The 14,313-nt window shown below is 34.2% G+C and overlaps 1 protein-coding gene across 1 annotated transcript; it reads right to left on the bottom strand.

Moving 5' to 3' along the window:
- Positions 1-2,701: 2,701 nt before the first annotated feature.
- On the bottom strand, positions 2,702-14,073 carry LOC149561648 (2-alkenal reductase (NADP(+)-dependent)-like). The gene is made up of 6 exons (XM_089823822.1): positions 13,717-14,073; positions 13,254-13,428; positions 12,997-13,163; positions 3,294-3,376; positions 3,058-3,184; positions 2,702-2,956 (listed from the first exon to the last, which is right to left on the bottom strand). The coding sequence occupies exons 1-6, from the start codon at positions 13,945-13,947 to the stop codon at positions 2,708-2,710; spliced, it is 1,032 nt and encodes a 343-aa protein (XP_089679948.1). The 5' UTR covers positions 13,948-14,073; the 3' UTR covers positions 2,702-2,707.
- Between the last annotated feature and the right edge of the window lie 240 nt (positions 14,074-14,313).

The following is a 14,313-nucleotide window of genomic DNA, read 5'->3' as shown; positions in this document are numbered from 1 at the left end:
ACTTTTAATATTTTAAAATATTATATTCTGGCAACTTCTAAACTCAAGTTTCCATGCACGGATTTGTCCATTTTTCTATATATAATCCCATGCTGATAAGGAGTAAGAATGTAGCAAATCATAATTCGAGAAGCTTGGGGAAGAACCATGTTCAGAAGCAGCATTGTCTTCCTCTTGGGACTCTTCCAAAGACTTTACCTTTCTGATGTAGCCGATTTTCCTCTCGCTTTTGCTTCCCTACATCTTTAAAAAGAGTTTCTCCTAAAACAAGAACAAACAAAATGGGTGCAAATTTGCAGCAAAAAGAATAGAGTCAGTCCCAAAAAGTGAGCACCGATTCCCACCATATTTAAATTGATACCAGATAGATACCCAATGTAAAAATAATAGTATTTTCAGCAAAAACTTTAAATAATATGCTTATGTATATGCCCCTAGAAGTGTAACATTCCAAGAAATCGATGCCAATTTCTAGTAACGGCTAAGTGAGGACAACTACACATCACAGATGCGATGTACTCGAATATTCATATGTCGTGGCCTCATCATGATTCATTTTTTTTTACGACATGCTTGATTGTGAGTAGGATTTAAAAAATCTCATGTCGGCCAAATGTTGTATAAAATAAAATACATGTCTAGCTTGATTCGATTTCATACTCCAACTATTGGAAAGTCAAAAACCATTGCCATGGAGTCCTTAAATAGGCTGGAATACCTCTGAAATTATCCTATTTCTCGATGACCTATTTGAAAATCTATTTGATTGGCCTGACTAATTTCTTGGGGGAAAATCATAATTTTTAGAGTGGAAAAAGGGGGGGGTGGGGAAACAGCCAGTGATAAGATTGAAATAAATGGGTTTGTTTGGGATGCTCTGGAGAAAGCTAACTCAGCACTACAATGAGTCAGCCAAAGCCATCATTATAATTGATAGCAAATAAGCCCAATCTGTTGAGACAAAAGTTTTCACATCTTTTGTACCACAATAATAGATAGAGCTCTGCCAATACCGCTCCTTGTGTAGAAAGGATTCATGATCCTTAGTTTCATTAGTCATAGATCAAAATTTACATGTTGGAAAAAAAATCATGCTGTAAAATGCCTTACTATTACAATTATTTTATAATGTATTGATGTAGCTATTATTGCTTATTGATTCTTGATTGGTATTGAATGGGAAAATTGGTTTATCGACAATCACCCCCAATTCTTTCAAGAGATAATGCACTCTAATTTTTTCAATAATATTTTTAGTCAATTATTTCCTTTTGTTAATAAATTATTAGAAAAGATTCTTAAATAAATTTGAATTAGATTTAATTTAGGATTTCAATTTAAACATAATTTAATTTAAACATGAGAAAAATTTGTGGGAGGGAAAAAATAAATTAATTATAATTTAAGATAATTTAATTTAATTGTAAAATTATATCTTTTAAAAATTTAATATAACAAATAATAGAAAGATTTATTACATTGTTATCATTTTCTAAGGACCAATGAAAATTCAAAAATTTGAATGTAAAAAATGGGTCTAATGGGAACATTAGTTCCTTGCCTTATATAAGGCACAAACTATAAGAATCTAGCTAGGTCTCGTCTATGAAAGAGTTTGCCTTGCTAATATAGGTACCTCTCTTTGCTATGTTTATAAGCCCCACTAATTTTAGGGGTCGTGTTCATTAAGGCTTAATCTTGCATAGTTGATATTTTGTTGGTATCAAATTAGAACACTTTCTCTAAATAGTTAGTGTGGGATATTATATAAGCTTGATATCTTCAATAACATCATTTTGTTTTGCAATTCCAAGATGATAAATGAGCTATTATTTGAAGAGGGTAAAAAAAATTTAAAATATTAATAATATTTTCCATTTAGGATTCAATAGACAAAAGTTTGATGGTTTCCATTATTGATTGGTAGTAATTGAAATTATTACTCCACTTTTGATTTTTAATAATTTTCTAAAATCTCCATCAAGATCTTATAAGGTCTCTCACTAAAACTATCTACTATGGACATCATATTATAGGATTTTTAAATTGCAATGAGAGGGTGCAATTAGAAAATGCTAATAGAAATTGCCAAGATAATCTATATTGGTGATAAAATGGCAATGAAAACCTATTCTGAACGTGAGATAGTTTACACCATCTGCTACTGACCAAGATAGTATTTTCAAAATGATTTGCAATCTTTACTGATAAGAACTATAGATGAGGCTAGACTAGACGATGTACACCCACAATTGATAGGTAAGAAGCCTTTGATCTAAATGTTTTAACCAAAATAAAATAGGTTGTTCATATATAAATTGTGTAGTATTGTGTGCCAATAGTGGCATGTTGTGATGGTTAAGTTGTTGCATTGTTATCCTTGTCATCAAGGTTCAAATCTCATAGGGATGAGGTCCCCTATTTGTGGCCTCACTGGTTCATAGCTGCAGGTCAAAGTGTTTACCCCCTTTTTTTTAAAAACAATGTAGTATTGTGCAAGAAAATGAAAATTTAGTGTTAATGTTTAAGAATTCTAAATTGTTTGATCTTATATATATATTTTTTTAAAAATTATCTAATTTTCATTCTTTTCAAACAAATATTAAATGTTTAATACTTTTTGTAAAAGATGGGACTCTAACTTTACAAAGCTCTTGTTTTAACATTGTTACCATAAAAATAAGGAAATTTCAATTGAGTAAATCCCTTAGAGTTGGACCACAGTTTTCCCTATGTTTTTACCATTAAACATACAATTGAATGCTTCCAAGAAGCTATCTATACCTTGCTTAATATCAACTATGTATTTTAACTTGCCCTGTTTTGTGTAGCTTATCACCTCCTCTCTAAATTGATCCATTTGATCCAAATGATGTCCTACAATAAATCCTTGCATCTTTGCACATTTTCCCACCAAGTTTAAGAGGTTTATTACTCCATACATTTGCTTCCAATCCTACATCCACAAGAAGGAGAAGCCTAGTAATCAGCACTATTTCTATTTATGAGAATGAAAAGCCTAATTTATATTCTCATACTTAGTGACAAAAAGATTACCTCATTATTTTGAGAAATCATTCCACAGATAGGGATGTGAGCATTCATATTGATGTGATTGAGAACAGCTTCCAGCATCCTTCCTCCAACATTTTCAAAGAATATGTCTATCCCTTTTGGGAAGTACCTGCTCCTCATATGCACCATTATTAGTAATTACTGTATTTCAGCAAGCTTGTAATTCATGTAATGAAACTATCCATGTAGAAATAGAAATGTGAATGTTCAAACCTTACTTCCTCAAAGTTGCATAATAGTCTGTTTCAGACTTGTAATTGAAGGCATCATCAAATCCAAATTCTTCTTTTAGTACTTTGACCTATGAATTAAATTTCCACCATCCAGAGAGACTAGTGAGAAGGTCATTGTTTATGTTGCGATTGTTTTCTCCCACTAGTCTTAAAAATGTGTTTCTTGTAATCCTCACAAAAAATATCTTGTCATGTGTTCTCCAAGTTCATTTTCAAGCAAGTACGAAAAATCGCAATGCATCATACCAATATTTTCTATCACAATTCTAATCCAAGATTGCATGGGGGTGAGGGTACTTGGTACAGGTACAGTTGCAACAATTTGTATATTAGAATAGAGTAAAAATTGATTACATCAGGTTCATCATGAACTATTTAGCATAAGCTATCGGAGTACCATATTTAAACAATACCATAATATTATAAAACATGACTTATAGGATAGGTGCGATAATTTTTCAAAATAGGGAGACATATGTAATGTAATTTCATATTTTGAGTCATAATAATTGTTTTTGAAAATTGTGATAAAATTTGCAGATGTAATTATATTTAATATTATTTCATATTTCATATTAGGATACATCAAATTTTTCTTAAATATAATTTCATATTTATAGTAAATTTGAAAAACTTCAGTCATAATAATTGTTTTTGAAAACAACTGTGATAAAATTTGCAAATATAATATGCTATTTTTAGTTTGAGATTTGCAATATGTTTGTAATAATAATATATGCTAAATGTTTAGATGCATAACAAAGAAGGCAGACTTTAAATATGAAGAAGAAGATCATGAATCATATAACAATGACATTTTGCAAATGATGAACTTCTAACTCAAACAGTGAAAAAGTTTACTGTTAATCAGTATTGTATCAAAGTTTCAAACTAATTACGTTCTGAATTAAGCTTGATAAACAATAAACTGATATGCAAACAAAAAACCTTTACAAAAATCAGAAACCTCAATCAGATCCTTAACTATGATACTCTCCACTAAGTACCCGATACATGGGTGCATGTACCTGATGTTGGATATAATTGTTCAAATTATGTGTTGTCTTTAATGTCACACAAATGTCATATCAGTCATCAGATAGTGTCTACCGAGTTTAGAAGGTTATCAAGGCAAAGGACAGTGTCTACCGAGCTCAGAAGGTCAGCAAGGCAAAGGATAGTGTCTACCAAGCTCACTCGGTCATCAAAAGAAATGTGGTAGAAAATAGTTCTTACCGAGCTCACTCGGTCATCAAAGGAAATGTGGCAGAAATATTTCTTACCAAGCTCACTCGGTCACCAAAGGGAATGTGGTAGAAATAGTTCTTACTGAGCTCACTCGGTCATCAAAGGGAATGTGGCAAAAACAACTCTTACCGAGCTCTCATAAAGGAATTCAATTCTTACCGAGTAAACTCGGCAGCCAAAGGATTTTTGCAATGTTAACCGAGTCATGAAGGTTAACTCAAAAATTTTCTAAAAGCAATATTTACCGAGCAGGGTCGGCCAGTAAAGGATTTCACTATTTTATGAAATAACGTTCAAAGTAATATCTGTAACCGATTGATATATGGTTTATTGGTAAATGTAACATATAGATGGGCTGACCTGACAATCTGAATGGTATAAGTAAGAGGTCAAGTTGCGAATTCTAAAAGGATGGATATGTGGAATTAATATGATATGAAGACTGATTATTGTGGAAGCAAATTTGAAGGATAATCATAAATCATTGGGGAGCAGCAGAGCCATATTTGATTGAGGAGGATCTGATGATGCTGAACAGAGACCTGTAGCCAGCAAATTTAGTTACATCTTGTTCAAGTCAATTCATTGTCGCTTTCTAACCATTGTAGCAGTGATTTCAAATCTCTTAATAGAGTTGGTTTAACAGCCATTTTATAAATCCTCTAACAAGGTGATAGTTCAGTTGAATTATTCTAAAGACCTCTAGCAAGGCCACTCCTAATAGGCTGATTAAATCCTCTAACAAGGTCACACCTAATAGTGTGTATTGTAAACTTTAACAAGGTTGGCTCCTAATAAGACTCACTTCAAAAGAGTGAAAAATTGGTAGCTAGTTACTTGGTGGTTTTTTCCATATTGGGTTTCCATGTTAAATCTGGTGTCTCTTGTGTTCATTTTATTTAACTTTTGCATACATATTAATAACTATGAATGCTAAATGATCAATAACTAGTTAACCTACCGAGTTACAGTATTCCTACATTATTTATCGAGTATCAGTAGTAAGTAAGCATTATAGACATCTAAGGAATTTGTGAATTATTTTTGGAATAACTGATTCACCCCCAACCCTCGAGTTACTCCATCTATAATTCCAACAATTGGTATCAGAGCTCTTGGTGCTTGTAGGAAAAGATTTCAAGGATCTAAGCCAGAGATCAGGATGTCTTATAAGAGAGAAATTCCAAGACTTAACAGGGACAACTTCTCAGCATGGCAAGGGTTGATGAGACTTCATCTAGTTTCTATTGGAGATACAAGACTAAAGTACCTTGATGAAAAATATGCAGAACCTATTGGTACATTATTTGTCAATGATATTACTGAAAAGAAGACCCACAACAATATGATGATAGATATAGCATCTGCTCTAAGTTATGAAGAATTTGATGACATCAAGGACTATGAATCCATCTTTGAAATGTGGAACAAGCTTAAAGAAATCTATGGAGGAGATGATAATCTAAGAAGAGTCAAAGTAGAAAGTCTAAGAGGACAATTTGATCAAATGAGGATAAGAGAGGATGAAAACATTGCAAAATATGTTGAAAGAGTTAAAGCATGTGTTAGTGCAATCAAAGCATCTAGAGGAGATATCAAGGAGGAGACAGTTATAAGTAGAGTTCTTAGAACTCTACTTCCCATTTATGCAATCAGAGTCTCTACAATTCAAGAAAGAAGATGTGAAGCAAATCATAAAATAAATCTAGAAGCCATAGTTGGAAGATTGACTGCATTTGAGCTAAATAACTATGACAATTATGTTCCAGCTACCAAAAATATTGAATCAGCATTTGAAGCCAAGCTTTCACTCAAAGAAAAGGGCAAAAAGCTAAAGGATCTTCAATTAGATAGTGATGAAGAATCAGAACAGAGTTCAGATAGTGATCTTGAAGTGATTGAAACTCTACTAGCAAGGAAATATTCAAGAGGCAAAAGAAAATACAAAGGTAAGGTTCCTCTAATCTATTTTTCTTGTGAAGAAATTGGACATATTGCTACTAGGTGCCCAAATAAGGAAAACAAGGATGAGAAGAAAAGTCAAAAGTACAATGGCAAGAGAGACTTCAAATCATTCAAGGACAAAGGAAAGAAAACATGTTTTATGGCTAAGGATTCTAATAATTCTGATGATGAAGAAAAAGATGAAATTGTCTACATTGCTATGAAAGATGAATCTGATAATGATGCTCAAGGAAATGGCACTTATTTTTCATAAGAGCATAAATGATACATGGATCATAGATAGTGGTTGTTCTCATCACATGACTGATGATAAAACTAAGTTTGAACACTTCGAAGACTATGATGGTGGCAGTGTAAGATTTGGTAATAATGAACCTTGTTATATAAAAGGAAAAGGAAGAATCTCACTAACCAAGGAACTTATATGTGATAACGCATATTGGGTAGAAGGACTAAAGCATAATTTGTTGAGTGTGGCACAGCTACTCAATAATGGATTTAAAGTAGAATTTATGCATGGAAAAGCAAGATTGTTGATGGCAAAGGAAAGCTGATTGGATCAGGCACTCAAACAAAAGGTAACTTATTTTATCTTAAACTTGGTGAGTGTTCATGTTTTATTGCTCAAATCGAAGAAAGTTGGTTAGAGCATAGAAGGTTGTGTCATGTAAACTTTGACAACTTGGTAAAGATAAGTAAATTCAAGAAAGTAAGAGGCATTCCTAACATCAAGAAACCTGAGATTGGTCTATGCAAAAACTGTCAAATTGAAAAAATGGGAAAAACTAGTTTCAAGAGCAAGAACTATCAATCTGAAGAAGTTCTAGAAATTGTGCATACTGATTTGTGTGGACCCATTGGCATTGAAAGTTATACTGGTGAGAAATTTTTCATTCTTTTTGTTGATGATTATTCAAGAATGATGATTGTCATGTACCTAAGAGAGAAATCAAAGGCATTCGAAAAATTCAAATGGTATTTGGCCAAAATTGAAAAGGAAACAAGCAAAAGACTGAAATGTTTAAGATCTGATAGAGGTGGTGAATTTATTTCACATGAATTCAATAACTTTTGCATTGAAAGAGGAATCAAAAGACAGGTTTCAGCACTAGGAACACCTGAACAAAATGGAATAGTTGAAAGAAGGAACATATATATCATGGACTATGCAAGAACCCTAATGATTGAAAAGAGCATTGCTATCAAATATTGGAAGGAAGCTATCAGCACTGCAGTTCATACCTTAAACTGAGTACAGCTTAAAAAGGACTCATTCAAAACTCTCTATAAATTATGGTATGGTTACAAACCCAATGTAATTTACCTAAAAGTATTTGGAAGCAAATGTTACATTTTGAAAGAATCTAGAAAAGGTAAATTTGATGTAAAGGGTGATGAAGGAATATTTTTGAGATATTCTTGCAAAAGTAAAGCATATAGATGTTTGAATCTGTCTACTCACAAAATCATAGAAATTGCACATGTGAAAGTTGATGAGTTTGCAAAAAAATCTGAAGAAGAAAGCAAAAGGGTACTTGAAGACTATAGCAGATTTGTTTACATTGAACTGGATACAGTACCAAGTATACTAGTCAATCAAGAATCCTCAACTCTAGAGTCTTTAGTTACCGAGTCACAGGAAGTTCAAACCGAGCTAATGCCACCCGAGTTACAAGAACCTGAGTTGCAAATAGAGGCTACCGAATCAACATCTACAGAGCCCGAGCAACCAAATCTAGGACAAGAAGTTGAGATGTAGAATGATAACAATGGAAGTCATTCAAAAGGTAAGGAGCCCGTGTCAGCCAAGTATGTCAAAAAGCATCATGCACCAGACCAGATCATTGGAGACAAATCAGAAGGAACAATGACAAGAAGTATGTTGAAAGGCACTTGTTTACTTGCTGATTTTGAACCTAAAAATGTCAAAGATGCACTAGACAATGAAAATTGGATTGAAGCTATGAATGAAGAGATAGAACATATAGAGAAAAATAAAACATGGACTCTTGTACCTAGACCCAAAGACAAGAATGTGATTGAAACAAAGTGGGTATTCAGAAACAAACTAAATGAAGATGGTAAGGTATCAAAGAACAAAGCTAAACTAGTATGCAAAAGATACTCTCAAGAAGAAGGTGTAGACTATGGAGAAACTTTTTCTCCTATTGCAAGATTGGAAAGTGTCAGAACCTTACTTGCATATGTTGCATTCAAAGGATACAAAGTCTATCAGATGGATGTCAAGTCAGCATTTCTCAATGGCATATTGGATGAAGAGGTTTCTATTGAACAACTTGAAGGTTTTATTGATCCAAATAAGAAAACAATGGTCTGCAAACTGCATAAAGCATTATATGGTCTGAAACAAGCCCCTAGAGCATGGTAGAAAAGATTGCATAACTAATGATAATAGTAGTTTGTACATAAAGAAAGGACCAGATAATAAGATTGTTTTGGCAGAAATATTTGTAGATGATACTTTATTCACAGGACATGATGATCTTTGCAAAGAATTTTTAGAACAAATGAACAAGGAATTTGAAATGTCAATGTTTGGTGAGATCAAATTCTTTGTTGGTCTTCAAATTCAACAAAGTAAGAATGGCATCTACATCACTCAATCTAAATACATGAAGGAGATATTGAAAAAGTTTAGTATGGAAGATTGCAAACCAGTTGGGACTCCTATGTGTACTGGATTGAAACTTACCAAAGATGATGAATCTAAGGAAGTAGATCAAACATTGTATAGATCTATGATTGGAAAGTTGCAGTATGTAGTTCATACAAGACCAGACATTGCACTCACAGTAAGAATTGTAGCAAGATTCTCAGCAAAACCAAAAGAAAATCACATAATGGAAATCAAAAGAATCATGAGATACTTAAAAGGAACTAAAGAATATGGATTATGGTATAAACTTGGAGGAAATCTGAATTTAAAGGTGTTCACTAATGCAAATTGGGCAGGAAATATCGTTGACAGAAAGAGCACAAGTGGAGGAGCTTTCTTTCTTGGAAAAAGGTTGGTTTCTTGGACAAGAAAAAAGCAGAATTGTACATCCCAATCCACAGCAGAGGCTGAATATGTCGCAACTGCAGTAAATTGCTCAAACATTGTATGGTTTAAACAATTATTGGAAGGTATGAAGCAAGAAATCAAAGAACCTATTGTTATGTTTTGTGATAACACAAGTGCAATTAACATCTCCAAGAATCCAGTGATGCATTCAAAAACCAAGCATATTGCCATAAAGTATCACTTTATTCGAGAATTGGTGTAAGAAAAGGAAATAAGATTGGAATATGTCCATACAAAGGAACAAATTGCTGATATATTCACAAAGCCTTTACCTAAGGATGCATTCTTGTATCTTAGAGGTAAGTTAGGGGTCATTCCCCTATTTGAAGCTCACTAAAATACAGTTCTAGTGATGCATCAACAGAAATGGAATTGAAAATCTATTAGTTGATGCAGCAAACCAATGAAGACATTGCATATGAATTAGTACATCAGGTACAATGCTATTCAACTGTTTTGAATTGTCTTTGGCATGTGTTGTCAAAGAGGGAGAGTATATTGTCATATCTTTTTGAAATTTGCAAAATAATAAGAGTTTGTGTAAGAGGGAGAGATTATTATGAAAGAGGGAGTTTGCAGTATTTTTTTTTTTTTTTAAAGTGAAGGATTCTATTTTCAAATTTCATCCTGCTATGATATGTTGTGTTGCCATCAATGCCAAAGAGGGAGATTGTTGGATATAATTGTTCAAATTATGTGATCTCTCTGATGTCACACAAATGTCATATCAGTCATCAGACAGTGTCTACCGAGCTAAGAAGGTCAGCAAGGCAAAGGACAGTGTCTACCAAGCTCAGAAGGTTAGCAAGGCAAAGGATAGTGTCTACCAAGCTCACTCAGTCATCAAAGGAAATGTGGCAGAAAATAGTTCTTACCGAGCTCACTCGGTCATCAAAGGAAATGTGGTAGAAATAGTTCTTACCAAGCTCACTCGGTCACTAAAGAGAATGTGGCAGAAATAGTTCTTACCAAGCTCACTCGGTCATCAAAGGGAATGTGGCAAAAACAACTCTTACCGAGCTCTCATAAACGAATTCAGTTCTTACCGAGTAAACTCGGCAGCCAAAAGATTTTTGCAATGTTAACCGAGTCATGAAGGTTAACTCAGGAAATTTCTGGAAGCAATATTTATTGAGTAGGGTCGGTCAGTAAAGGATTTCACTGTTTTATGAAATAACTTTCAGAGTAATATCTGTAGCCGACTGATATATGGTTTATTGGTAAATGTAACATATAGATGGGCCGACTTGACAATCTGAATGGTATAAGTAAGAGGTCAAGTTACGAATTCTAAAAGGATGGATATGTGGAATTAATATGATATGAAGACTGATTATTGTGGAAGCAAATTTGAAGGATAATCAGAAATCATTGAGGAGCAGCAGAGCCATATTTAATCAAGGAGGATCTAATGATGCTAAATAGAAACCTGTAGCCAGCAAATTTAGTTGCATCTTGTTCAGGTCAATTCATTGTTGCTTTCTAACCATTGTAGCAGTGATTTCAAATCTCTTAACAAAGTTGGTTTAACAGTCATTTTGTAAATCCTCTAACAAGGTGACAATTCAGTTGAATTGTTCTAAAGACCTCTAGCAAGGCCACTCCTAACAGGGTGATTAAATCCTCTAACAGGGTCACACCTAACAATGTGTATTGTAACCTTTAACAGGGTTGGCTCCTAACAGGGCTCACTTCAGAAGAATGAAAAATTGGTAGCTAGTTAGTTGATGGTTTTTCCCATATTGAATTTCCATGTTAAATTTGGTGTCTCTTGTGTTCATTTTATTTAACTTTTGCATACATATTAATAACTATGAATGCTAAATGATCAGTAACTAGTTAACCTACCGAGTTACAGTATTCCTGCATTATTTACCGAGTATCAGCAGTAAGTAAGGATTATAGACATCTAAAAAAATTGTGAATTGTTTTTTGGAATAACTGATTCACCACCACCCCCCCCCCCCCCCGCTCTCAGTTACTCCATCTATAATTCCAACACCTAATACTTGGATACGTGGGTACATGTATTCATGCAACCATGTTCTAATCAGATTTTTATAAACAGAAGTTGAGCAACCATCTGTCTTTGAAGAAGATAGTAGTTCTAAAATTCATTATACTTCTGTGGCCATGGCTGCATGATGCATCTTTATAAATTCTACTCTTTCAGTTAGTTTTAAAAAATATTCCTAACAACAGGGGAATGATTTTCTGCACTCCCTGAGTGGACCTGACAGTAAAGAATTTTTGCTTTCGTAGGGAGGACATGGGTTCAAATATAGAGAGCTGTGTGGACTATGGGATAAGTATGATGTCTTTATACCCACCTCTAAGTAAACAGCAAGTCGAGGGTGGTCTCATATTTTGTTAGCTTCCCTCCAATTAAAACAAAGATGGGTCAACAGGGAACCAGACATCACATACTTTGAAAGGACTTTTTCCCCCTTTCTCTGAATTACCAAAGCAAGAAATATCTGATCTCCTACAATTCACCCGGAAAGCACATCATTACACTAGATGTTCCATTTACAATGCATTTTTTTTCTGTCTTATTGCTCTTATCTTTCTATGCCTCTTTGAAGCAGAAACGTCAATGTTCTGATAGTTCTTGGCTAAATCTGACAAAATTTAATGGAAATCTTGGTAGAGGAATCGGAATTTAATACGTACATAACCCGTATCCCTTTCCTGACCAGCCCTAAAGTCTGGACCAGAAAATAGAGTTACAAAATTCATTTATCAAATTACTCCTAAATCACTGCAAGTGGACACTGTATCAGAGCACTTTGAAAAGATTAAGAGACCAAGTACCATTTTTTAAAAACCAAAAAGGCTTGGTTATAGATCTAAGAAAAAAAAAATTCGGACAGAAATGAATACCATAGTTCTATATCTTAATCTGGAATTGAGTTTAGTGGCTGACTGTTTAGCGGCTTGCCGTATTTTTGGGACAATCTACTTTCACAGTCTGCATAAGAACACCCAAAATATTACGGGGCTAGGCAGAGATTCAATTCCATTTATATGATACAATCAACATAGAGCAAAGCAACTAAGATGAATTGACTGTTTGCACACTTCAACTTGACAATCAGATTTGACTTGACTTATAATAAATATGCATATTTGGCACGAGATAAGCTTTGTGGGTTCCGATCCTGTATCAAGCTAAGAAGTAAACCAGACCTTTGCAACTGCATCTACACCGGGAAGCATCTATTACATCCGCAATATAATGAAAGATAACTTTGATAAAACAGGAACATTGATGAGGTTTAAAACAAAAACGAAACATAAATATAGCAACACGATTGCAATTCCGAAACCCTACTGGTATTTTAAGTTGAAAACAAATCAGTGATAAGGTCCAAAGTGAACATTGCCTACCTTTTCATCACTACTTGTGGCACCAACAACTCGACAGCCTTTAATTTTAGCAAGCTGCCCTACAACAAACCCCACTGCACCAGCTGCTGCAGAAACAAATACTTGCTCTCCGGGCTTAGGTTCTCCGATCTTCATCAGCCCAATGTATGCCGTCAACCCAGAAGAACCTATTATCACCAAAAAAAAATTATAATAAATCAAAATACCCAGAAACCCATACAATTTTATCCTAAACAAAGATTCATTAATATAAATACCTAGAAGCCCCAAGTAATGGGGCAATGGAGCCACATCCGCATTAAGTTTTGTGAGGCCCGATCCAGAGAGCACTGCATACTCGGCGACATCAGAAAATCCAAGCACAATGTCACCCTCTTTGAATTGTTCGTCAACGGATGCCACAACTTTTGAAACAGATCTAGACACAATCGGCTGCAATCAAGGTTACAATCATGGCTTAGTAATCAGCGTATGAAAATTTGAGATTTTCCCATGTGAATATGAATCATTTGTCTCAACTCATGTATCTGTTATGCCCTATTTGCTTTATGTTATCATCCAAACTCTTAAAACCATCAATCTTCTTTTTAAAAAATCACAAGACTTCCTAGGGCATAATGACATCAAAGGTCATTTCACCTTACTATCCTAGTATCAGAGTATAACTTCAGTTGGCAGAGTGTGTAGAAGTTGTACTGATTAATAAAAAGAAATTCAGACCTGGCCCAATTTGAAACTCTGCAAAAACGAACCGCTGCCAAGATTTTTCATACGGGTTCTAAGATATGGGTCCACAGATATCCACATGTTCTTCACTATAACCTCCCCTTGCTTGCATCCTTTAATGTCCAGTTGGGTTTCTATGACATTGAGATGATCTTGCGTGACAGGCCCTTCATTTGCATAGGAAGCCAATGTAACTTGTTTGTTGTTCACGACATTTTCCCTCATTTTCAGACACCTCTGGGGCTTTCTAGGAGCATGTCATATTTGCCTGAATGTCAATAGCTGTTGAGGAGATCGAACTAGTTTGACTGCAGAAAAAGGGCTATACATTTCGGAGCACAAGAAAAGGACAACAGCAAACGAGAAAACCCTGCAGCACGGGACAAAATTCTCATCCAGTCCAATGATATTGAAAGTCAGCTTTTAGAATAGAATTGACATTTGAAATTCTTAAAACATTTAATACATTGTTTGGGTTCCTACAATCGGAATTGGAATTGGGAAAAAGTAGAATATGGTATCTCCATTTGACCCCCAAAACCTTGATTTGGTATTCCATCTAAATAAGTGGAATTGATCTAATGCTCATTT

This window comes from Cupressus sempervirens, chromosome 4 (genome assembly GCF_028749045.1).
Source record: "Cupressus sempervirens isolate cs-2001-9-10 chromosome 4, ASM2874904v1, whole genome shotgun sequence".
NCBI classification, from domain to species: Eukaryota; Viridiplantae; Streptophyta; class Pinopsida; order Cupressales; family Cupressaceae; genus Cupressus; species Cupressus sempervirens.
The sequence above is the reverse complement of the archived record's forward strand: the minus strand, read 5'-3'. Positions and strand labels throughout refer to the sequence as shown.